General features: G+C 37.5%; 1 protein-coding gene across 1 annotated transcript in view; it reads right to left on the minus strand.

Moving 5' to 3' along the window:
- Nucleotides 1-25,732, minus strand: part of NBAS (NBAS subunit of NRZ tethering complex) — a 159,348-nt gene that overhangs the window by 47,199 nt on the left and 86,417 nt on the right. Inside the window, exons 41-44 of the mRNA XM_040058489.1 lie at nucleotides 17,369-17,598; nucleotides 14,531-14,641; nucleotides 11,069-11,319; nucleotides 8,770-9,104 (exon numbers count right to left, since the gene is read on the minus strand). Of these exons, the coding sequence (XP_039914423.1) occupies nucleotides 8,770-9,104; nucleotides 11,069-11,319; nucleotides 14,531-14,641; nucleotides 17,369-17,598 (927 nt within the window). The remainder of the gene's footprint in view (nucleotides 1-8,769; nucleotides 9,105-11,068; nucleotides 11,320-14,530; nucleotides 14,642-17,368; nucleotides 17,599-25,732) is intronic.

Below are 25,732 nucleotides of genomic sequence, written 5' to 3' on the forward strand. Positions count from 1 at the left end.
CTTCCCACCCCTTCCCCTAGATAAAAAGTCACAAGCGAATGCTCTAGAATATACTCCTGGCTTTTTGTGCTGTTCCTGTAAACCACACTAATGGTCTACTGGATATTTTTAAGGATGAAAGCAAAACCAGTGGACATTATTGTTAGAGCAACGAAAGTTTGCCAGTTTTAACACAATACAAAGGGAATTTTACCGTAGTTTCAAATGCAACAGAGTACTATTCCCACTGAAAGTAAATGAGTTTGCAAACAAGGCCTCAATATCAGGTTTTACTCTAAGCAAGGAAAAATTCATAGTCTCCGCATCACATTAAAATCTAACAGCTGGATTTATATATCCATTTTGTAAACATGATAAAAGAAGAAAACAGCTATGTATTTAATTTTTCCTCTTCTAGTGTACATTCTAATGTTCAAAATGCAATTAAGAGAGATGCAAAAGTATTCTATATAACTTATATCTGAGAGAACAGTGTCAGTATACTGCCAGTTTAGAAGTCATGTTGCCATAAGCACATGCAGAATTTTAATTTTGCATAGTGCCAAAATGAAGCACTATGAACATATAATTTCTCTGGTTATTTTATTCCAAACCACGAATAGCTCTCCTCCATACTTCTAGTCAGCTCCAGTAATGAGATTTGGTATCAGAGCCAGTGATAAAAACGTAGCTTAGGGGCTAGTTCAAGCTTTGTTTGCATGTGAAGTTTTACATTTGAAAAGCTTTTAGAGTTTAAGAAGATTTTTAAATCTACAGGCTATAACGTGTAAAAAAAAAAATCCTAAAAATCTCTTTTCAAAACAAAGAACATCATATACTATTTCACCTCAACAGATTTTACTCCTCAGGGTAAAAACTCATCTCATAAACCTATTCTCCTCAGAGTATATAAGTATTTCTTAATAAAGTATAGTATGAGTAACATTTACTAGTATGTGAAGATGTTGACCCTACTACTCTTATTGCCAGTGATTAACATGCAAGTGTGAGGTTATGGAAAGAGCTCCACTCTCCACTCCTTTTAAAGGCACAAGAACCTGGGATCCCAGCAACACTGAAACACGGAATGGCTGGAAGGGGGGTCCAAAGGGCATCTGCTTAAACACAGATACCTAGAGCCAGTAGCCAAAGACCATGTTCAGGTGGCTCTTGAATATTCCAATGTGGGAGGACTCAACAATCCCTCTGTACAACTTGTGCCACTGTTCACTCACCTTCATAACGAAAAATGGGTTTTTATGTTCAGATGGAACAGCTGGGTCCAGCTCCTGTATCTGCTGCACAAATCACAATCATAGAATAGTCTGGGTTGGAAGGGACCTTAGAGATCACCTAGTTCCAACCCCCTTGCCTTGGACAGGGACACATTCCAACTAGATCACATTGCTCCAAGCCTCACCCAACCTGGCTTTGAACACTTCCAGGGATGGGACAGCCACAAATTCTCTGGGCAACCATTTTTCCTAATTTCTAATTTAAACCTACTCTCCAGTTTGAAGCCATTCCCTCTTGTCCTGTCAGTACATGGACAGACATGGTCTGTCTCCATCTTTCTTGAGGGTTCCCTTCAGGTACAGGAAGGCCACAATTAGGTCAGCCTAAAGCTTTCTCTTTTCCAGGCTGAAAAATGCCAATTCTTTCAGTCTTTCCTCACAGGAGAGGTGCTCCATCCCTCTCATCTTACCCAGCTCTTTGTTTGCTACCACTGAGCATGACATTAGATGGCACAGAACACACCTTTGGCCAGCCCAGGTCAGCTGTCCTGTTGTATCCTTTAACCATTTTTTGCCCACCTGCAGCCTACTCAGGGCTGAGGTGTTGACACCACACAAGCAGTGCTCACCAAGCCAAAATCCTAGTATGACATGAACACTGTTTTCAGTCACGAACCCAAAGCACAGCCCCATTGAGGTTGCTAGGATGAAAGTTAACTTCACTCCTATCAGACCCTTTAAAATTCATCTGGGAAAAGTTTAAACGTATGTAAGAAACCACTTAAAGGAAATATATTAGTGGAGTTCCCCATTATACACTCTCAAAGAAGATTTAATTAAAATAGCTATATAAATGAAAGGCACAAAAAAGTACCTTGCACTGATACTTGAAAAAGAAATAGTCAATATCCATGAACAAAACAAGGTCAGGCAAGGCAAACCACTGAAGTGGAGCACAGTGATAAAAAGTGATAAAATGAAGCCAAGTAATTCAAAAAGTAACATCTGAATGCAGTCACACTATATAAGAACATTTCATGTAGACCTTCAGGCAATGTCATGCCCTGTCTTTTTCCTTCGTGTTTTATACAGCATTAAGTCAATCAGCCAGACAAAAGATGGTGAACAATATTCTGGGCGCTTTTTTTTAACTGAGCTTTTTTTACACAGTTATTTTAAACAACATTTAGTGTCTTTAAAGTAAAGAAAATGATGCAGGTTAATAGCCAGTTGTAACAGGTTCCCATTCCACACCTTTTTGGTATATAGTGAAAATGTGGACACTGTATTCCTGCTTGAGGAAGCAAAAAAGAAAAGAAAATGGCCAAAAGAATATTACTGACTCAGAGAAAATAAGTCAACCTTTCAACTAAAATCACTAAGTTGCAAGAAAATTTCTTTTAAATCTTCTAAATCGGAACTTGGGAAAGTTCTTAAAAAAAAGATGGAATGTTAAAAAACAGCAGCTGTAGTCTGAAAGAATGTGGCTGAATCTATGGAAGGCTGCGAGAGAGTACCCATGTAAGGAAAATTTCAGCTTCTTTTTCTCTACAGAAGACCTGACTGATGATACCACTGCTTTTTATTCTGCTTTTCCTATCTAAAGCTTTTCTTCCTAATCAACATATTGTGCCAATCTCCATTTGTAGTGTGTGTTCAATAATGAATACACAGTGATTAAAAAAGATTGTTTTCAGTTCTGTTTTTGTTGTGCTAAGCTTTTTTTTTTCCCAGAGTACTGTTAATCAAAAAACCATCAGGGCAATGACCTATGAGCTCTGAAACAGATGGTTCTTTGAAGACATAACCAACTCTCTAGCACAATGAACAAAATGCTGGCAATGAAGTAATTAAAAAAAAGAAAAAATCCCCAAACTATCTAAAATGCTTCACACAAAGATCAGAGAAACAGGAACGAATAGGAAATCATCACGGTTAAGAGTTCATATGATCATTGCCATAATTAAGAAACTATGACATCAGTATTATTTAAAAGCAAACAGAGCTTCCGGAAAAAATGACAGATTCAAAATACATGCAAAAATATAAGCAGTCATTCCAATGAGTATTTGGAGTATTTCCCATTTAGGAAGAAATCTGTTCCATACACGCAAATAGCCTATCCTTAACATTACAGAGATCAAATGATTTATTATTTAGTCAGAAAGAATAGTTATACAGAGTTAAAAGCATATCTGAGCAGAACTGGCACAAGAAGGAATCTTCACCACTGCTTGCAGCAGTGAGCTTCCGTGGTCAATGGATCAACCAACACTTCTTCAGTCCTTCAATGTGTGAGGAAGGTACTGACAAAGCATTAAGTCCTTGCCTGTTTCATTTACCACTAACAGAAAAAAATATTGCACCAATCTTTACCTTCTTCAAGTACATTAACCATGATACTTTAGCTCTACAGTTTACTGAAGTCCCACTATCTCTGCCCACACAGTTCCCATCACACACTGTCACCACTTCATGAACCCTTAAGGCCTGGGAACTGAATCTCATCTTCCAGGTGGTAACTCATTTCTACTGATTGCAGGAAACATGGGAGAAAAGAATCTCTGGCCTCTTAGAGCTAGAAGTACCTAAAATCCATGTCACATGCTGAACTACAGTCAGTTTAACAATATCAGTTGCCTTTTCATAAATGCAAACTCCTCATCCATTTCTCCAGTTTAGACATTCTCTCAATCCCTTTGCCCTGTCAAGCATTGCTCATTCAGTCACTGCCCAATTCATGAGAAAGGTAAAACAAAGAGTTTGTGGAAGGGAACAGGTGAATAAAAGGTCCCCTGTCAAAACCCATCACATTCCCGTCTTTGTCAGGAAGAACATGGAGTTGCAGAAGCCAGCCATAAACCCCTGTGTTTTCATTCCCTTTTGCATAATTACACATTCTGCTCCCAGGTTTTGTGCTATATCCAAGTGACACACAAGTAAGAAGCAGCTGCCTATTGCTTTGCTGGTCCACCACTGTCTCTCCGCCTACTGACATACAGGAACAGCAAGAGACATTCTGATGTCTGTTTCCTAAGTTCCCACATGGTGACAACAGCAATGCTTCCTCTGAAGTTTAACTCATGTAGCCTACACTGCTATGTAACCCATTACCCCTTAGCACTTGAGACTTCTCAATTGTTTCTGACCAAAAGGGGTTTTTCAATGGAGATACTGTTCCACAAGAATAACAGTGGAGTGCATCTCATCATCTCCCTGGAATATTCTCTCTCTCCTTTCCCACCTTCCCCTTCTGACATTTTGAAGAAGTGGGAGAGAGCTGAGAGGGTATGCAGCATTTGTTTTTTGAGGGTTTTTTGCCAGTTCACCTCTCAACACTCCTAAAACACCCCCTTCAACTTGACTATAAGCTTGCTCTCAAACTTCCTCTATGAGAGAAAGCTCAGTTGTCTCAGTGAGAGTACAGGTTATTTCATGATAATGACCATGGTTTTTTTAATTTTGACTAAGCATCAGCACTTCCATGAAAAACCTAAATGTGCATCTGTTGTGGGAACAAGAAAATGATATAGTAGAGTATTTAGCCATAGAACTAGACTAGGAAGAAAGTGATGAATCAGAGATTAAAAGAGTGAGCACATGACCAGGGCAGCCTCAAAACACAAAATTTAAGTAACAGATGCAAGCCAAAAGGCCACTTTTATGTATGAAGCATTTTTCAGGTGAAAGGTAGAAGAAAGAGACCTCAGAGATTAGTTTCCAAGGTCTACAATGATAATTTCTCATTGTACAATTCTACTCAAGAACGGAACAGGGTCCTGAGGCAAAACTAGCTGCAAGCTGGTTGAAACAGCTGTTTCAATCCCAAAACCAGTGCATGGCACATTAGATGATTTGACCAACTGTTTCAAGCACTTCTTGAGCATCTTCCATGGTCAAAAAGCTAACAGGTTTCTACTACAAATTTCTGCCTGACCACAAACCATAACCATCTTGCCTTTAGTGCTTCTTTCATGCTGCTACTACTCTCTACACTCAGGAGAGTAGAGAAAATGTATTAGAATCCTGGACAGAAACAAAGGAAAATCGTTAATGTGTTTCAAAACAAGACACACAGAGGAGGATATCCACTCTCTCCCTGCAACATTCATCTGGGATAAATGAGAAATCACCTTAAAATGCTCAGGAAACATTAACAGCAAGAGCATAAGTAGTCAGTTGCAGTAACCATATGTAAAAGCAGAATTTCCTTCTCATTAAACAAGCCATGCCCTTGCTACTTCAGTTCAGGGTCAAGGCTGGCAATTAAGATCTCAGGATGAGTCTGAATCATTGCTCATAAGCATGAAAAAGTAACTTTACGAGATAAAAGGGATCAAAACACCTAAGCCAAGACAGTACTTCTGCTAACAAGGCTTCAGAGACAGCTGATGGAACTAGTGATAAAACGTGCTACTCTACCATGACGTCAGAGCACAGCACAAATTCTGTGCTGACAAAGTCTCTTATTATCCCAGCTAGCATTTTTTTTTCACCCAATTCTGATATAGATAAAGGTTAGATGGGTTCTAATAAACCTATACTAATATTGTGGGAACATTAAAACAGTATTCAAAGATGGAACAAACTGAAATTCACCTCATTAAACATGGTGCATAAATACCTCAGAAAAATTGCCACAAACCAAAATAAAGATACACACAAAAAAACCCTGGACACGTCCATCGCTTTCATTTCAGATAAAGTTAGTGAAGACATCTCTAGATCTTTTAATAAGGTAAAATCTAAGAAATCTCATTTCTCTTTTGTGTGTCACAGTAAAAATATGTAAGAAAGCATGAGTAAAACTTTATGCTAGAAATATCCTTGCAAGTAACTCTCACTGGGCAAAAAGGAACTCCATATCTGGTAATATATGTTACACGCATTCTTCAAATCCAGGCTTTCAGCCACATGGAGATTACAACAGTTTATAACTTACAATGCTCAGAAACCACATGCATTGGGCCAGAATGCTTTTTTCTGTGGAACATCTTATTCTGAATGCAAAAGTGTGGTACTAAGCACAAGCCTGTGGCACAATGAATTTTAGGATGAGCACAAGTAAATAAATACAACCACCCCAGTATCTGGTGGAGTGACAATCCACAGGCAATCCAGAAGGTTCTAGGAATGCATTGATGACAACGTCCTTCTCCAAGTCATACAGGAATCAGCTAGGAGAGGCACTATGGTGGAATTTGTTTTCACCAACAAAGAAGGACTGGGGAGGATGTGACATTCAAGAGCAGCTCAGGCTGGAGTAACCACAAAGATCCTTAGGGTGCACAGAAAGTTCACTACTCTTCAGGACTTCAGGGGTTTGCCTGGTAGAGTACCATGGGATAAAGCAAAGAGGGACCCAAAAAGGCTGGCTGATACTGAAGGACAGCCTCCTCCAAGTGTAGGAGCAGTGTATCGCAACAAAGAAGCCATCAGGCAAAAACACAAGGCTTGCAGGGATGCCACAAAGAGCTCTTGGAAAAAGTTTAAACACCAAAAAGAAAGCCTAGAGAGGGTAGAAGCAAGGCCAGGTACCCTGTGAGGCACACAGAGGAACTGTCCCAGCAGCCAGAGATCAGGTTAGGAAAACTGAAGGGTTGTTAAAACTAGATCTTGCTGGGGACACCACAAACTACAAGAAAAGCTTCTGTAGGTATACTGGTGATAGAAGATTAGGGAAAATGTGGGTTCCTTTCTGGAAGGAATAAAGAAACATGGTTACCTGAGATTTAGAGAAAATAGAGTAATTCAGTAACAGTTTCGCATCTTCACCAGCAAGTATTCCAGCCATGCTACCCAAGTTGCAGAAGGCAAATGCAGGGACTGGCAGAGTGAAAAAAAAACCCCTGGAGAAAAAGATCATGCTCAAGACCATCTGTGGAACCTGAAGGTGCTCAGGTCCTTATGAGATGCTTGTGTGGGTTCTAAGGGAGCTGGTGCATGAATTTGCTAGGCCACTGTCCATCCATTTGAGAAGTTATGGCAGTCTGGTGAAATTCCCACTAACTGGAGAAGGGGAAATGTAGCCCCCATTTTTAAAAAAGGGTAAAAAAGGATGACCTATTGTCACCGAGACACACAAAGCAATCACACGCAGACAAGAGATTTTCGCAGAGGTTCTTCTGATCCAGCTCCCAGCTGAAAGAGCTAAGAGAAGGAGGCGCCCCTTTGTTTATTTTTTTACTTTTTATACATTTCTGGGTCTAGCAGAAGATTGGCTTTTTGGGGTTTCCACCCCTCAGCCTCAGTGGCCAGACCAATTGTCAGTTACAATTGTTTTCAGGTTAGAAATATGCAAACAAAGGACAGAGAAAGAAAAACAAAGGATTTGTTTATGTTATATCTGTGAAAAAGGTAGAAAACTGCTCTTAATACTGTACAATAACTAAAAGGATCTGACTCTATTTAAGAAAATCAAAAGGCTCAGAAAAACCAGGGTAACAACCTATGGAGCTGTAGACTGGTTAGTTTCACCTTGGTGCCTGGGAATATCACTGTGCAGATCCTCGTACAGATCCTCCTGGAAACTATGGTATGGCACAGAAAACCAGGAGGTGGCTGGTGATAGCCAACATGGCTTCACTAAGGGCATATTGTGCCTGACAAAGCTGGTGGCCTTCTCTGACAGGGTTACAGAACAGGTGCATGAAGAAAGAGGAACGGCAATTGGCACCATCTACCTGGACTGGTGCAAAGCACTTGACACTGTTCCACGTGACACACAAACTGGAGAGATGGATGTGACAGATGGACCACTTGGTGGATAAAGACATGGCTGGGTTGGCCGCATACAAAGAGTTGCATCAAGGGCTCAATGTCCAAATGGAGAGCACTGACAAGTGGCATTCCTCGGGGTCATTATTGGGACTGGCACTGTTTAACACCTATGTCAAAGACAGGGACACTGGGACTGACTGAGCCTCCAGAGGAGGCCACAAAGATGCTCAGAGGGATGGAGCACCTCTCCTGTGAAGACAGGTTGAGAGAGTTGGGGGTGTTCATTAAGAAGAGGAGAAGGCTCTGGGAAGACATTAGAGCGGCCCTCAAGCACCTGAAGGAATCTGCACAAGAGTTTTCCCAAAGAGCCTATAGTGATAGGACAAGGGGGATAGACTTAATGAAAGAGGGCAGGTTTATATTAGATTAGATGTATGGAAGAAATGTAGAAACCCTCCATGGCAGAGAGGTTGGAACTAGGTGGTCTTTAAGGTCTCTTCCAACCCAAACCACTCCATAACTCTATGAAATACACATTATCTTATCCTCTTTTGAATGATCACACAGGGACTTTGGGGTTCCATCAAAACTCTCATATCCACAGATCTAACTCCCCTAACTGAATAAAAATCCCTTCTTCTCATACTGACAGTCTTCTCATACTGACAGGCATAAAAAGAAAAGGTAGGCAGAGCAAGGCAAGTTTACAAATTTATCTTAAAATACTGCAAAATGAAAACTGTAACAATTACTGAGACTTTCTTCTTGATACTATATTGAACTCATATACTATATGCTTCACTTTGAGGACTAAAATTCTTAAGTATCTGCTTACCTTTGTGACAGCTTTGGAAGAAAAAGTAATTTCATCAATGAAAGTAACAATATCATCTGGATCAAGTCTATCAAAGTATTTTGAACACATATCATATGCATGTTGCCACTCATCCATGGTTTCTGGTATTTTTTTAATGAGATGGTGATCACCATTCCAAAAAAGTTTTTGTAACCACACGGCATAAACAGAACTTGGTGACAGCATGCTGCCATCTTTTTTAGGAATTTTGGGAGCCAGTTTGGAAATAGATAAGATATTTTGACTTGTCAGGATGGGCTGCAGTGTTTCCAGAGGATTTTCATTTTCATCTGTTAGTTTTTTGTAATTAAGACCTAGTGACAGAAGGAGAAAGAAGTAAAAGTTATTCATAATTAAATCTGCTCACAGTCCACAATTCTATGTAAAACAATGAATACACTAGTATCTGCAGAACTAAAAAGACTCTAGCCCATCCCCTTTTACAAATATATATACTGACAGATTTTATGATGTCCTGGTGCATGTGAAATGTCTCAATCCACAGAATGTATTTTAACGTTATATATCACTCCAACAAGAGGAACGGGTTCAAATTGAAGGAGGGTAGATTTAGATTAGATATGTGGAAGAAATCCTTCATTGTGAGGATGCAGAGTCACTGGAACAGGCTGTCCAGAGAAACTCTGGATGCTCCATACCTGGAAGTGTTCAAGGCCAGGTTGGTTGGAGCTCTGAGCAACCTGGTCTAGTGGAAGGTGTTTCTGCCCATGGCAGGGGATTTGGAACTGGTTGATCTCCAAGGCCTCTGCCAACGCAAGTCATTCTGTGATTCTATTACACAACTCGAAAAAAGCAGGTTCTCAAAGAAGCAAGAATATATATATAATATATAGAATCATGCTAGAACTTAAATGTAAACCCTAGAAAACCTTGTGCAAGTAAGTCCTCCTTAATTTAAAACATGTATTCTGATCACATAACAACTGGTACTTATCACTTAGCAAAAATTGCAAGGCTCTAACTACAAATAAACTAAATAAGGTCAGCTAGAGACAGGACATGTAGATGCATTTACATCAATATTTATATAAACAAGTCATGTTACTACTCTGCTTCCTAGAGGAAGAACATCCTTGCAAAATAATTTACCAACAATGGAAGTATTTCTAGCAATGATACTATTTTATTTTCTTTGCATATAATTTCTAAGATAACTGACTTCTATTGCTATGTTGTTATTCATAATGCTTTGGGCCTGCAACCTTTGTAAACACTTACCTGTTGCTCCTTTACTCCTCACTCTAAACTATGCTGAATGTTGAGAATTTTGATTAGGGGTGTAATATAAAGATTTAATTTTTTACCATATAAACTGACTAATTTATGTCTGACATATGGTCCCAGGACATTTTTTTTAATAGCTTTGAAGGTAAACAGTAATTTCTTGGCAGAATTTTCTTTGGCAAGCATCACAGAATTTGAGTGTTAAATAACATCAACAAGAACTGAAGGTTATCCCTCCTCTCCAAAAAAAAAAAAATTGACTCTCTTCTTCCTGCAATACTTGAATTCATATGTTCCATCTCTTCAAACTCTGCAGCAGTTAGGGCACAGTACACATTACATTCCAGTACTGATCAATTAATTCATCCTCACAGGAGGTTACTACCATACAGTATGTATTTCTCATTCTGAAATTGGATTTGGAGTTGCACAACTAAAATTCAAGATAGTACCCAACCAACAAGCAAATTTAAAGCGGTATACAAAATTTCAGAGTCCTTAGCAGCAGTGTGCTTTACAATGATTGTCTGAAAATCTAGGGCTACAATCAACGCTGTAATTCTGGGAAAGCAAAAGGTAACATCAAGGGTAAAACATAACAAAAAATTATCCTCTTTCAGACAAACAAACACAAAATACATAAAGTCCCTAATATATTCTGTAATTCGAACTCTTGAAAGGTAAACTTTCTTAAAACCTTTCAGAATATTCATGTTAAACTTTAAGCATTAAAAATTATACTCTAGGAACTTGATATTTTTCTTTTAAAATTTCACGATGACATATCACCAATAATTTTAACTTGCATCATTAACAGAAACCTCTCCTTAACTAGTTTTTTCTTGCTGCAATCAAACAAGTTTCCAGTAAAACAAACAGAAGGAACTTATGGCTATATTAACTTTATTCATCTCCTTTGCTCACAGAAAAAACAATTACCTAGAAAACAAACTAGCTAAGCATAATCATGCAAATACTTATGTAACAAAATAATAAATACAATTATGAAGAAAACAAAAAGGTACTCTCCTACCTGGTGCAACTGCTTTGAATTTTTTCAGGAGTCGGATGTGAGTTTCAGGTTTAAGAGTATGGTTCACCACTTCTGAGCAGCCACAGTTTTCCAGGAGTGTAAAATAGTAAAGCAACCGCTGATGATCTTGGCCTTCAATACTTGGGTAAACATATTTAGCCATGTGTTCATGAAAGGTTTCAGGACTGGTTTTCAAAGTCTCAAATAGACCAAGACTTTGTGCTCTTTCTTCTATTTCCATTGTCGATAACCTGTGTTTAGAAATAACTTCTGCTTAAAGGCCTGGATGTAGCATGAAAGACTCTCACAGCAGCTGTATACCCAGGAGACAGGACAATCCTTTCCTCTCTTTAGGGTCTCACTCACAAACATTTAGGTAACTGTATACTCCATAAACAAAAGCTAAGCAACTCTTGTATTTCCTGATCCTGTTACCTTGGACATGCAGATTAAGGGTTATGAATTCTGAAGTGGAATTCAAAGCAGGATTTCACATCTGTGATTATAGCTATAAGTAAAAGTACATCAAGGATATGTGTAAAGGAAGACTTTCTTAAACAAACGAACCAACCTCTTGTGGCTGAATGATGGTTGAAGATCCTATGGCCCAGTTACAAGCTTTCCCAATCCATCACATTCTATTTTCTGTAGTTGATGAGTACCTGTGCACACCTTGAGAGATATTCTCACTGAAAATTTGCTCTGGCCCAGCAATTAATCTATTTGGCACTATTATTCATGCTTAGGACAGTTTACTGTGAGTTTGACAGTTTAACAAGTTGCTTCTCAAACTGTCATCCACAAAAGCTTATGAAAATATCAGTAAACCTTGTGTTGACCTCAGTCAGTCTCACTGCTTCAGAAAATTCTTTCCTGAATTTTTTGAAAAGAATGCATTAGCTCTTCACAGCATGTATTCAGACATCTCTAGCTGACTACATAAAAGATAATCAATCCTTTTTCCCTCAGCTGGGAGAAAAATGGGTGCATATCATCTTAAGTTTATATCTTTCTCAACTGAAAGTTTTACCTGAATCTGAGCAAAGAAATAACCAACAGATGATTCCTACCTCAAGTCCCCCCGGAGTCCAATCATATGGCACATCAGATAGTACAGTTCATTTGGAAATTTGATGTCTTTTAATACCATTTCATTTTCCTCTACCTTTAAAACTGATTCAAGTAGAATTTCATCATTTCCCTCCCCAAATATACATGCTGTAAGTTAGTGTTTCTCTTTAATATCCAAGTAAAATGTCACTATTTCATTCTTAAAGATGCTTTTGTTACAGCAAATGCCACAAACAACCATCTCAGTTTAAAGTTAACTGTTTTCTTAGGGAGAATAAGATATTTTTTGAGTTATTTTTACATCTTCAACCTACCCCAAGATTGTTAACATTGCAAGAATTCCTTTAATTCTATAGATTCTTCTTATTTGTTAATTCTTCTACAATATTAATGAAAATAAGTATGGTATTAATAGAAATAAAGTACTATTCACCCTTCATATCGGGGAAGGCAGACGCTTGGACCTGATGTATTCCAAGACTGTGATACGACAATTTTTTGTGTTCATATTCAAAGTTCAAACTAAAAGCTAGCTGAGCATCAGGATTGGCAGATGCTTGCAGTGTGTTTTTAGGGCAGGCCTGATTGTGGATAGAGAGAGTTTATGATGTTGTTCAGAAAGATTCTGGAACAAGAGGTTCTGTGATAGACCAACAAAATTTTGTGTTCCTGAAATAATAAATTGCATTTTTTAGATTTTTGATCATCAAATGTGATCTGATTCCTCAGAAGAAGTAACTAAATTTCCACTAACTTTTTTTATAAAATGTGATTCTGATCAATTTTCATAGTCCACAAAAAAGTCCTAATTCTTTGTCATCAAGTAATCAAAGAAATAGCTAATACAAACTATGTTAATACAAACGATGAAGCTCTTCTGAGTTTTTCCCTATGTAAAGTGGATTATAGAAATACTGCACATTTGGTTGAAGAGATTAAGTCTTAGAATAAATTTCATTTCAGTTCAGAATGAATACATAATGAAACATATATTATTAATGCCATAATCCCAAGACTCAAATATACTGTAACGGTCATTTGCTGTCAATCAATTTAAAAATGAGATTATGATACAACAAATATGCTCAGCAGCATATTACATTATTATAAATCACTTTTAAGGCTTTCTTTGAATTTCACTAGGGAAAATACAGTTACTCTGTACTTCTGTGATTTCAGAATTCTATTAATACTAACTCAAGGAGGACAAGAACAAAGAAAATGATAGGAAACTGTTGCAAAACACCTTAGGTAATATTCTAGTCCCAAAGCAAGCAGATAACTCTTTAACATTGACCCCAGTGCTGCCATGTTTATATCCTGTTTTGTTTAAAACAGTAAATAATTTAGCAGCATCAAAATTTAGAGGGTATGACTTCTCTGTTTTCTGAAGGAAGCAAAGAAAATCTCAGAACACTATTTCATCTTCTCCAGACAACTCACCAAACTTTGCTTTCTTTCCCTCATGTTTTTAAAATGTTTTAATGCTTTTTAACAAATAGTTATTATTAAGAGAGGTACAAACACTGCTGCAAGATAAAGGTGCTTTAAGAAATTAACACTTGAAACAAACCAAATTAATTTGATTATGCCTGTCAGAACAGTAGATAAGAGCTGCTGCATTACACAGTGAGCTCTAAATCACTGTCATCTGCACATGCTATTCAGGCAAGTAGCTTGGTCTTCCATCAAATGGGTTTGTTCCTCTTTCAGTAGGCAAAAAATGCCCAATGATGTAAGAGATTAAAATAAATAAATTAATTAAAAAATAAAGCCCTTGAAGCCACTTTGGAGTAGAGATTATAAGCACCCCTCCCTTTACGCCACACCAGTGCCAGGTTTGGTCTGCCAAAATCTTGTAGGCTAGAACAGTTTCAGTAAAACTTTGTTAAAAGAAAAAGTGTGCTTCTATCAAAAAATGAAACTGAGATGAATAGATGTGCAATGTGAATAGGGAGTTCAAATATATTTATTTCCTCTATTATGTAGAATAGAGGTCAATAGAGATCAAAATGCTAAAAGATAGAGAAACTATCAGGTTTCAGGATATATTACAGGGATTTTTAAGAGTAACTACAGGATAGGTTGCTACTGGAAGAGAGAACTAAACATTCAAAGTTGTGGAAACCTGAACACGGAAACAAAAGTCCTGGAATACTCTGAAGAACAATAACACGCATACGGACTTTTAACCTTGCCTGCAACACCAATTTTCACACCTGGTTGCAGAAGCATTACATGGAAAAGACAAAAATTCCCATCCTATCCCAACAGAAGACAAATGAACACACAACCCAAACTTCACCCATAATATAATTCAATTCTGTCATACCTTAGCATTTACTTCTGTGAAATAGAATTGTATGTGCATTTGCAGAGGAGACAACTTACCCACTGTCAGTGAATAAAAATTCCAGATGGGTCATGTAAACTTCCCAAAGTGGAACACTGTATCGCTGAGCTAATGAAATAGCAATTTTATAGACCTTTTCTTCAAGTGTCCTGGTAGAGGAGAGACATGAGAGAAAACAAGGAAAGGTTACGTTAAACCATATAAGATATAACATGGAAATGAATCCCTACGCTAGAAAACTGTTTTGTTTTTTTTTTTCCACAAAATAAGAACACAGAATTTTTTTTAAAAAATACATTAAGTGTGTCTTCCTGCCTTTACTTATACTTGGTGCTCCATTGTGGAAAAAAGAAATAGAACAAAAAAACTACAAAGATATTTCAAAGACAGGAATCTACTCCACAAACACTGGTCCTCAGTGTCAATTTCTACTCAACCCTGTGCTAAAACAAAAACCTCAGTTTTCATTTCATTTCAATTACTAAGTGATGAAGGATGTCACAGCATTTATTTGATTTAGTTGCAACACCTAAAATGTTTTAGTACAATTGGTATGTAACTCCTCAAAGCTTCCTAGTGGTTCACAGAAACATTCCTGGTGTTGTAGACTAAAAGGTGTGAAGATGTCCAGCTCACTCTATCTGAAAATATTAAAAACTGCTTTTCTGTTACTGCGTAATCCATTGGACAAAACAACACCTGGAGAATATGATAAAATATGAAAGCCTAAATCTAACTTTATATTAATCTTTACTAATCCAGTATAGTATGGATGTCAATACTTGAGGTGGCTCTGCTTGAGCAGGGAGGTTGGACAAGATGATCTCCAGAGGCCCCTTGCAAGCCATTTTGTCATTCAGTGAAAGAGGAAGATGATATGAATGCTTTAGCTGCAAAACAATCCAGTCAATCATATAAAATAGGAGTGGCTCCTGGAACTAGTGGGATGTGGTCCTCCTGGAACTTTATAAGCTCTACCACAATCCTCCCTTCCTGTCCAAGAGAGGCATGCAGCAGCCGCCTAAGGCAATGGCGGTTTTAAGGAAATGATACCATATAAATGAAGAACAGTACAAGCAATTCATTCGTTGTCAAGATAACAACAAACCTAGCAGCCGTTGCACAATGAAAAGCTGCAAAAAATGTATATTGCCTTGCAAAGCATCTTTTAACTTTCTTTTCCACACCCCTGTCCATGCCTAGCCCTGAGCACCGGCCGGTGCGAGCTCAAGGACTGCCAAAGGAATCCTCGCTGAAGGCTCTAGTACAGGCACGCTTTGGATCTATTTTGGTGTTGTTTCACCAAGACTGGTGTAAATCCAATAAACAACAGCCTCCAAAGATATACACCAAATATAAAACATAAGAATAGACAACTACTGGTTAGGTAGGTTTAGCAAATTGTTCCTTCTAGTACTAAGCTGTTTGTAAATAAGACGCAATCTTTTCCAGGTGTTGTTTCTTCAAACAGCACTTCATAAAAGATTAAAAAACATGAGGCATTTAATTAAAAAATAAGAACAAATATGCTACACAATTACATTGTATTTGTGCATCTTTTTCATTAGAAAATGCAGATTAAGACTCCACTGAGAAGATTAAAGCAAGGAAGCTGCAAGCTGAACAAGTAATTAACTGGATCTTTGCAACTACCCAACATGGAAGTGCCACTCTCATTCGCATACTAAGAAGACTCACTTCTTCTAACCTTTTCATATTGTGCTTTTACCTCTACTTACTGTAAGGAACTTTACAAAAGACAGTATCTATGAACTCTTGGGTGACAAAGTCAGTATCTCTAATAACAGAAGACTACTTGTATTGAAGTTGCTGTAGGTAGTCACCAAGATGTAACCTAGTGACACAGTAGACATACGTAGTTAATAACAACATATACAAAGCAGGTAATTCCACTGGAAATATTAAAAGATGATTACAAGCTATTTTTATGAATGCAGTGACAAAATCTGTGCAGGTACAGATTTCACAGATGTAAAGCATCAGCTTAGTGTTCAAAACCTGACCTTATACAACTACTCTTATTTAGTATATCAATTCCGTTTAGTAGCAAATTTCTATTGGAACTGTAGTTATGCGGAAAACTGAAAATATTTAAATATGCTCTTCAAAAGCTTTATGCAGACATCAGTTGAAAATCTGAGATTTAAAGCTTCTTATTGCAGAGAACTCTTCCTCTGACAGTCTGTCAACTATTCAGCTGTGACTGTCCCTAAAACATAAGTCAGATTCATGACTTGTTCACAGCTTGAACTATCTGCATGTGAATATTAATTAAAGGTATTTTTTTAAATGAAAAGTACTATCCTATATATTGCATTTTTTTTTTTATTCTGGATTTCTGAAAGGTGAGATAAAAGCATGCTGAATATCAGAACATATGCGGTAAAGTACTTCAAATGACTACAGGGAAAAAATACATGATATACAGCAGTTCTAACTAAATTATTAAGAATGAAATACAGATTAACTTTTTTTTTTTTACTATAGTTCATTCCAAACTTTGATGCACGGGCATACTGTAATAGATTGTTAGGGCAGATTTACAGAAGATGAAAGCGACCAAACCTTCACCTATGCTCTGCCTTCATTAATCCCTGATTAACTTTATTATTAGCAGTTAGTAAATGAAGAGTTATAGATTCAATTATAGATCCATTTATTTGAACAACATTTCATTTAAGTAGAGCAGTTACATAGAAAAAGCACTAATTGTAGCAACATTACAGTTTAAATCTCGAAGCCAAGTAAATTATCTCTTTAAAGGTCAGCACTACTTTCAATTTACCCTCCTAATTTAAAGCTTAAAGCTATTCCATTCTAAAATACATAAAACAAACCTAATACACATTACTTACTCTGCCAATCCTAGTATTGTTTCTCTCTTGTACTGTGCATCTGCTGTAAATCTCTGCACGTCCACTCCTTTGCCAAGTCCTTGCAGAGTCTGAGCTTGAGTGAAGTCCAGCAGTCGTTCATTGTAGTAATGCAGCTGATTTATCAAAGTGGTGACTTCTTCAGGCCAGTCTGCATGGGCATACTGAGTAACATGCTTTGTGACCATCTGAATCAACTCTTTTGGATCAGCCTGTGAAAATAATTGACAACAAACTAAAAAAAAAATCCCTGTTAATTCTAAACAAAAATCTATCTATATATAATTGATCCCCGTGTTCAGAACTAGGAGATTTGTTTCCACTTCTGAGAAATTTTAAGTAAACAGAATTTAAAATTTTCTGTAAGGTCCATTTGCTCTGATATTATAATTTATCCTTTTGGAACTTTTAAGACTACTCCATATAATACAAATATTAAAAAACAAAAACAACCCTCACCAAACTAATAGTAACAAATGCTTCAGTATGACTGAATTTATTTGCTTTTAAACTCCTTGTTTTTATTTACATTAAAATAGGCAACTGATTGGTCAAACACTGAAGTAAGAGAAAAGTTCCTGAATTTCTGATACTTCTCTTGTACAGAATTGAAGAGAGGAATAGCTTTTAAGTGTTGAGTACTAATACTATCAAATAAGTATTGGAGGATTCACAAATTACTTGAGGCATTGCCTACACCCTGAATCTTCAAAGAATTAAATACTGATAATCCATGGACTACAGCAACCTCAGTTTTTAAAATACCTTAATCACAAATAAAACTTACTTTTCTGCGTTAGAAATTAAACACCAAGTGCATCTCTCCTAAGCCATTAACTTCTGTAGTCAAAAACCCTCATAGCAAATCAACAATTTAGAACACAAAGTATGAAAAATGAATGCAGGTACTGTGGAGTGTCCCAAATTATCTCGAGATCTGTGTAATATGTAAACATTTGGCTTACTTGACACCTTGATTTCTCTCTTCCATGCAAAATGAGGGTACCAGCAGCCCAATGCCAAAAAAGATGCACTGTGACTTCTGTGTGGCATCCACTGAGGAAGGAGTACCTCCAAAAGAGTCATCAAAAAATACCTCCAGATGCCAGTACAGTTAAAATATTTCTGAAGAGAAACAGCTGATATAACTGCTGTGATATCAAAAACGTTGAGTGTACCAGAGCAATAAACTTTGGTTTTTTACTACAGATTTATTGTGCTACATTAGAAGATAAACTTGTGAACACTGACTAGAGTGCACAGCTGGGTAACGCATGCACCAGAAGTTTAAACCTTGAGGTGTGCTTTATTTTTTTCCGTGACTTGCTGGTCATTCTATATTGATTTTTTTTCAAGTCTTAATGGACACGCTGCTCACCAAGTCACATTGAATGCTACAGGGCATCCTTTTTCCTCTCCACTATACACTTCTGAAGTCTCCAAACATTGCAAACTCATTGGTTTTATACAAAACAGCAGTACTTCTTTCAAGGCTGCTTAGGAGATTGGCATTAGAATAATAAAACCTCACAAAAAGAGACAGGCAAGCAGAGCAGTGCCTCTACAACACAATTATATCAGCTGGAAACCCATCCACAACTTATTATGTACCGTGGTACCTCATTCTATGCGATACACTAGAAAACACCACAGAGACAAGGTAAGACAGAGCAAGACAAGGAAACCTGTTTAACATAACTGCCTAAAACCTCCAGTCCACTGAGAAAGGCAGGTTCTTCTGACAACTTACAGGAGTAAATTTGCTCTCTTTTGTCAGGTTTCCCCTCTCCATTATGGCCCCATTTGTTATATTTCTGTAAAAGCAGCTTGTGTAATCTTCCAAGCTGCCTGGTTTTGGTCCCAAGGACCTTATTTGGAAATAGTATGTTGAGGTCTATTGGACTTTCTAATGTCAAATTTAGAATAAAAGAATACTACGCTATGTGAATAGCCATGTATATATAACCACACATATATACAGCAAAATAAAGTGCAAACTCTTCCATCTAGAAGATAAAAAATTATACTTTTAGATTAAAACACAACTGAAGTCTTTTTACTGCAAGCAGTTGCCAAAGATTGTCTTATTTTCTTCACCACCAGAAATCTTTCAATCAAGTGTTATCCTCTCAAAAAAACTACAGGCCAAACTATCACAGCATATGAATCCAAAATTAGTTTAGAGAAATCTCACAGTCTTCTCTTTGGTATCAAGATGCGTATAACTTGTATTTCACTATTTTAAGCATTCATTTTTTAACATCTTCACATTTTTAATAATATGTATCTTTTAGAAGAAAAGTAAAACTATTTCTACACCCAGTAGATACCTAATTCAATTAGACATGATGCTTATTCTAATAAACAGTAAGAGAAAAAAATCACTACAGCTGTATCGCCTGTTTTCAAAAAATGTTTTAACAAAATTTAATTGAAAAATTAAACTAGTAACAACTAGTTAGTAGTTGTTACTACTAACTAGTAACAACTACCTAGTAACATGGAGAATGAAGAAGAAGTAACATGGCCATGAAGAAAATCAGTAAAATCAGTCAAGTGTGAATCTTACTGCAGCAAAGTTTATAAATTCCCGGACTTTCTTCCAATTGTAACAGACAGCAATTTGTGTAAATACAAATTAATTTGGACAAGACCCATAAGATGCCATATTCATCTTGTTCTCTTTCTAACATCATCTCTCCACCAATACTCCACCAATACAACCACACCAATAACTCCCAAACAGCTACTATACAATTCTCCCTGTTGGTTTTTCTGAGTCCTTCGGCCAATTAGAAATTGTGCTTAGGTGTCCAACTCCCCAGTTTGCCAGGTAATCTCCTCCAGTACTTCTAGACAGACATCTGAAAAGAGCTTTCTCTCCTGTGATCACGCAGGAAGAGCATTTTACATGTATACATTGTAAACATAGGGTAAGTTTCCAGAGAAGCCACAAGAGCTGACCCAAAAGTATTACACCCTTAACTCAGAAGCCTCCCTAGTATTGCCAGGGGAAAACCCTCAGGAACCCCCTGCCAATGTATTTTTACTCATCTCTTGGGCTAACAGTATATTTGTGCTGACAGAGGCCTTACTTAAGAATTAAAAAAAAAAAAAAAAAAACACACCACCAAAAAACCACCAAACAAAAACCAACAAAATGGAGATAAAAGAAAAAGCACACATTACTTTGGCAAAAAGCTAATTTAATTTCATTCTCGTAGATGTGATTTACTCAGCACAGGTCAGGTTTTCATCCCTATTGCCCCACTGGTTATTACCAGTAAGTCTCAGCAGGGATTCAGGGTCCACCTGAGCAAATGTTTTAAAGCAGTTCTTTTTCAACCACCCTCTGTAAGTGACATAGGTCAAGCCTCTCAGTATGCGTACCACTGTGACAGCAAAAAAGCAACACTGGTTTTAAAAGGAAATAAGAGTTTTGATCTTGGAATGTTTTCATTCTTATGCATGAATTAATCTTCAGTTCCTGGGGCTTTTTTTCCTGGCAAGTTGGTATGTCTTTTTTCCTCTTCCAATCTATTTAAGACTTAATTCAGTCATACACATCAGAAACAAATAATCAAAACAAAAAAATGTATGAGCTGTTATGGTGTTCCTCTCCTGCTCAGCAAGTGGCAATAATACAACTATGGTAATACTAATAAAAAAGGAATAATAAAATAACAAAGTATAAAATAAAATGCTCTACTGTGAACACTTTACCACTGATATATGAGATCACTGTAAGGCTACTTGGCTTGCTTACTTCTTTTAAGACCAAGAATCAACCCAATTGTTCTTAAAGAATATATTATTCTTTTGATTCTGTTTTTAACGTAAATAATCTACAGACTGCAATACAGAAATGATCAGAAAACCCTATCAGAAAAACTGCTTAGATTAGCAGAGGCCAATCTGCTTGTAATCACCTCAAAGACAAAACCGACACTGTGGACCTTTCTGGATTGAGGCAGCAAAGCACTTCCATCACCTTTTGAACTGCAATCTTTTGGCAATGGTCAAAAGCCGCCACTGCGGTCAGCCACAGAAATCCAAAGGGGAAGGCAGAGGACACGGTCCCTTGTAACAGATCCCTGGAACATCAGGTTTGTTTTACACCATTTTAAGCGATCCTAAGAAAGAAATCATGCTCCAGAGGGAGACACATACACCAAGAAAAGTCCTCATGGTTAGCAAAACAAGGAGGTGACAGCACATGAGCAAGGGCAATCAGGGAGCAAGTGTAACATTCCTGCTGCACATTTGTACTTTGCCCATTTCCCTGCCTCTGCAGTTGCTGCCCATCACCAGTGCAGCTGGGAACCAAATCACACCTCTAGAATGCATCTACACTTCAGAAGAGCTCTCACAAATCCTTGTAGCATCTGCCACAGTCACTGCTGCATGAGATTCCATGTGCTACAAATCTGAGGGAGGGGAAGGCAAGAAAAAAAGAATGAAGTGAAGCACATAAGACAATGATTTTCCTCACATGAAGCAGGAAAAAAGATTTACAGGAACGACATTGTTCACTCAGGAAGTAAAATCCTAAACATGCCTGTTCACTCAGGAATTATACTCCATGTCTCCAGAGGACAGCTTTTCATTAATTAGATTAATGACACTTGTCATCAACTTAGACTTTTGTCATGCTGTGAATCAAGAGTACTTTAACTGAGATATAGCATCATATGAATTTGGGGTGGCCAACTTTCCCTGTCACAGCTGTCTTACATCTGATCTGCCCAAAACAAAAGACAAAATGTATGGCTCAAATGGAAGATCTGAACATCTCAGAAATAAACCCTTACTCTCACATCACCCAACTGCGAGGATATTCAATATTACTGTCCTTCCACTGCTGCAGCTACATGTATTCTATGACAAGTTTTGTTCAGGATCAGCTTTCATAACCATTTTTTAAATGGGTGCAGGAAGCAGCAGATCTCATCACTCACCAGTGAAACAACACCAGGCCAATATAAAAGAACACCTACCAGCATACCTTCTGTAAGCTATAAGATACATCAGGATCAAGTTGTACAAACTTATTTAAAAAATGAAGTAGAGAATCTACTGCTCATCTCACCTCTATTATTAAACCTGTAAGTCTTACACATTCAGACATTAAAACAATAGTCTGTTTCAGATTTAAAAATCTTAAATCATCTATCAGAAGATTTTGTAACATATACTAATGTCTTAGCTATATTTAAGTATAATGGCTTTAAAGCCTCTTAAAAAGCCATACTCTTAAAAAATGCTTCTGACCACAGTATGGTACATGGTACTGCAAACAAGATACTTCCACCTCTACTAAAACATTTATATCTGGATCATGTAGACCCAGGAATGCAGCTGTGGACTTAAAATTCCCTAGCCTCCCTTCCTACCCTTACCACAGATTTCATGCAGATGTCTCTTTTTCCCAAGGACTGAATGTTTTAAAGTTATATTCCAGATGTATGACGGTATCAAAAAAAAGACACTGCTGCAGGAATTAAAAAAAAAAAAAAAAAAAAAAAAAAAAAGGCAAGAGGCTGCTGTTCAGTCATAAAACAAAAGTAATCGGAAATGTTGTCCAGGCAGTTGTTTTTATAGCTATGTTAAGTGACTTGTGCTTGAAAACTGGAACAAATTGCTCTAGTGCTCTGCTTTCATAGAATCAGAATGGTTTGGGTTGGAAGGGACCTTAGAGATCATCCTGCTCCGAGTCCCCTGCCATGGGCAGGGACAGCTTAAACTTGACCAGGTTGCTCAGAGCCCCATCCAAACCAGCTCTGAACATCTCCAGGGATGGGGCATCCACAGTTTTTCTAGGCAACCTGTTCCAGTGCCTCACAACCCTCACATTTAAGAATTTCTTCTTATAGTTAATCTAAACCCTCTTTCAGTTTAAACCAGATCTAAACCTGCCCTCTTTCAGTTTAAAGCCATTCTCCCTTGTCCGGTCACTGCATGCACAATCCCTCTCCAGATCTGCTTTTGATGCAGCCCAGGACACAACTGGCTTTCTCAGCTGCAAGCGCATGTCACTGGCTCATGCTGAGTTTCTCCTCAGAGAAACACTTTTTGTTTTGATTTCCATCAGCTATTCCAACAAGAATGAGTGATAATTTGACTCAAGCGTAAATGTTTTCTTTTCTTTTTTTTTTTTTTTAACCTTGTGCTCTCTTACAGATTTTTGGATTGATAGTCAGGTTTAGGTAGAAAAATCTCATCATTTCATCTGACAGCTCTTTTAGTGAAAATAACACATGATATATAAAAGGTTAAAGTGTCAACAGAAAGAACATCTCTGAAAATAGAAAATTACTACATGCTTTTGAGTGAAGTGCCTACTAAATTCATAGCATATAATTCATTTCCCATTTGCAGTCAGCATTACACTCAGTAAATAAGTGCCATATTTTTGGTAATTATCCTAACCTTCTGTCTATCTCCCTTTTATCTAAAAAAAAAAAAAATCATTATGCTTTCTTTTTGAATACATGATGTTATTGTTGATTCTTTCAGAATATGTCTTTCATCTTGACCTATATGGGAGCAACTGTAGTCATATACACACTTTGGGACAAGCATACACTCTTACTGTAAAATTTTACTGCAGTATTATGCAATTTCAGCTTAAGTACACTATGTTTCTTTTTAATTTGTACAGTTACTTGCCTGGATACATGCAAATATTTCTATACCTTACTAATTTAAAGGTTGAATACTAGATATCCCATGAGCTACCAAAACACTTAACTTCCTCTTCCCTGACAGCTGTTAAAATGCGAGAAGTCAGATATTTTTCATCCTAATCCAAAAGCACTGCTAGCACTTCTGAGAAGTACAGGTTTCCCCATGACCACCTTATGTTATTGGGATGTACATTTTCATTAGTAGCTTCCTCAGCTAAATAAAGAGGCTAGCATTTAGAAATCTAGCATTTAGCCTCATTTAGTCTCCAAAATGTAAAAAAAGAAAAAAACAACCCAAACCAACAAAACTCACTGAACTCAACCAACAAACCCCACCAGCAAGGAGTCAAACAGCTGAAAAACAAAGGGATGGAGAAGCCTCTCACACTTGATGGAAATTCAGCAGCTGAAAAGTAACCCATATTGCCAACTCAGATGAATAAAATTTTGCTAAAATGTTCTTTGTTATTAGATGATTAGCAAATTTCAAGCACGATGCCAGCAAAATCCATGATGCTCACTGACTGGGGAAAACAGTTACAGAAGTTTGGAAAAGGAATGTAAAAGAGAAGATAAAGCCACTTGACTAGGGTAAGACTGCTTCAAAAAGCTGTTGGTCACGTTTGTACTGTTTCCCAGAGAGGAACAAAGCCCTTCACAAGAAGCAGCATTAGCACTTATAGCAGCTATCTCCCACGCTTGAAATATCACAACTATGTCTCCAGAGAAACATGGGCAAGCTAAACCTCAACCCTCTGCTTAAATGAAAGGGTAGTTTGAAGATCCTCTCTTCTAAAAGATTTCTGAACAGCTGTCCAAAGAACAACATTTGCTCTGCTTTCAGAAATAGGATTTGACAGAATAGCTCATATAACCTTTGAGAAACAGAAATAAGCAAGACTGTAAGCATCTCATTTCATAAATACACTTTATCTTGAAGAAATGATACAAGGGGATGGGGGCAGCACCCAACAACTATTTAACAATAGGTCTTCTCTGAGTCACCTAAATATTATTTGGTTCCAACTAAGAACGGCAATACTTTGTCATGTTGTGTGCTTAACAAAGAAAGATGAGGATCTTTCCTCAGAAACACTGGCTTATCTGTATCAAAACACATCACAACCAAAAGAAACTACTTTGTCACAATCTGGCTGCCATGCCCCTAACTGCTGGATCACACCACGCCAGTTTTTCAGTTTTTTCATACCATACCCTGAGTTTTTCAGGGATCATACCAGAAGACGTTCAAAACTAACCACAACGGCTGATAGTTCAGGAGAGCTTACTTGAACTTTAAGCCATTGGACACACCACAGTTTAGTGAGTTCTCCATTTACATTAGCTTAGAGATTCACTCATTTAGCAACCGTGTGATCATGTGTTGAGACATCACTGTACAAAGCAAATCAATGAGGAAAACGCACAAAATATGACAAGCTAGAAAGGAAATTAAAAGTGCTAAAAAAGCGCCTGGAACGTGTTTTATAAAGAATGGTAAAGTTGATAGAAGTAGTTCTGGGAAGTGCTCATATCAGGAAGCCAGCTAGCGAAGTGGCAGGATCTCACAGAGAAAGGAGGGGAAGGAGCACTCACGGGTAAGTCCATAGCAGTAGAAATCATGAGAACTTTGTGTCAGCCCTCACCGCTGAAGGTGTGG

Source organism: Hirundo rustica, chromosome 3 (genome assembly GCF_015227805.2).
Source record: "Hirundo rustica isolate bHirRus1 chromosome 3, bHirRus1.pri.v3, whole genome shotgun sequence".
In the NCBI taxonomy this organism is placed as follows: Eukaryota; Metazoa; Chordata; class Aves; order Passeriformes; family Hirundinidae; genus Hirundo; species Hirundo rustica.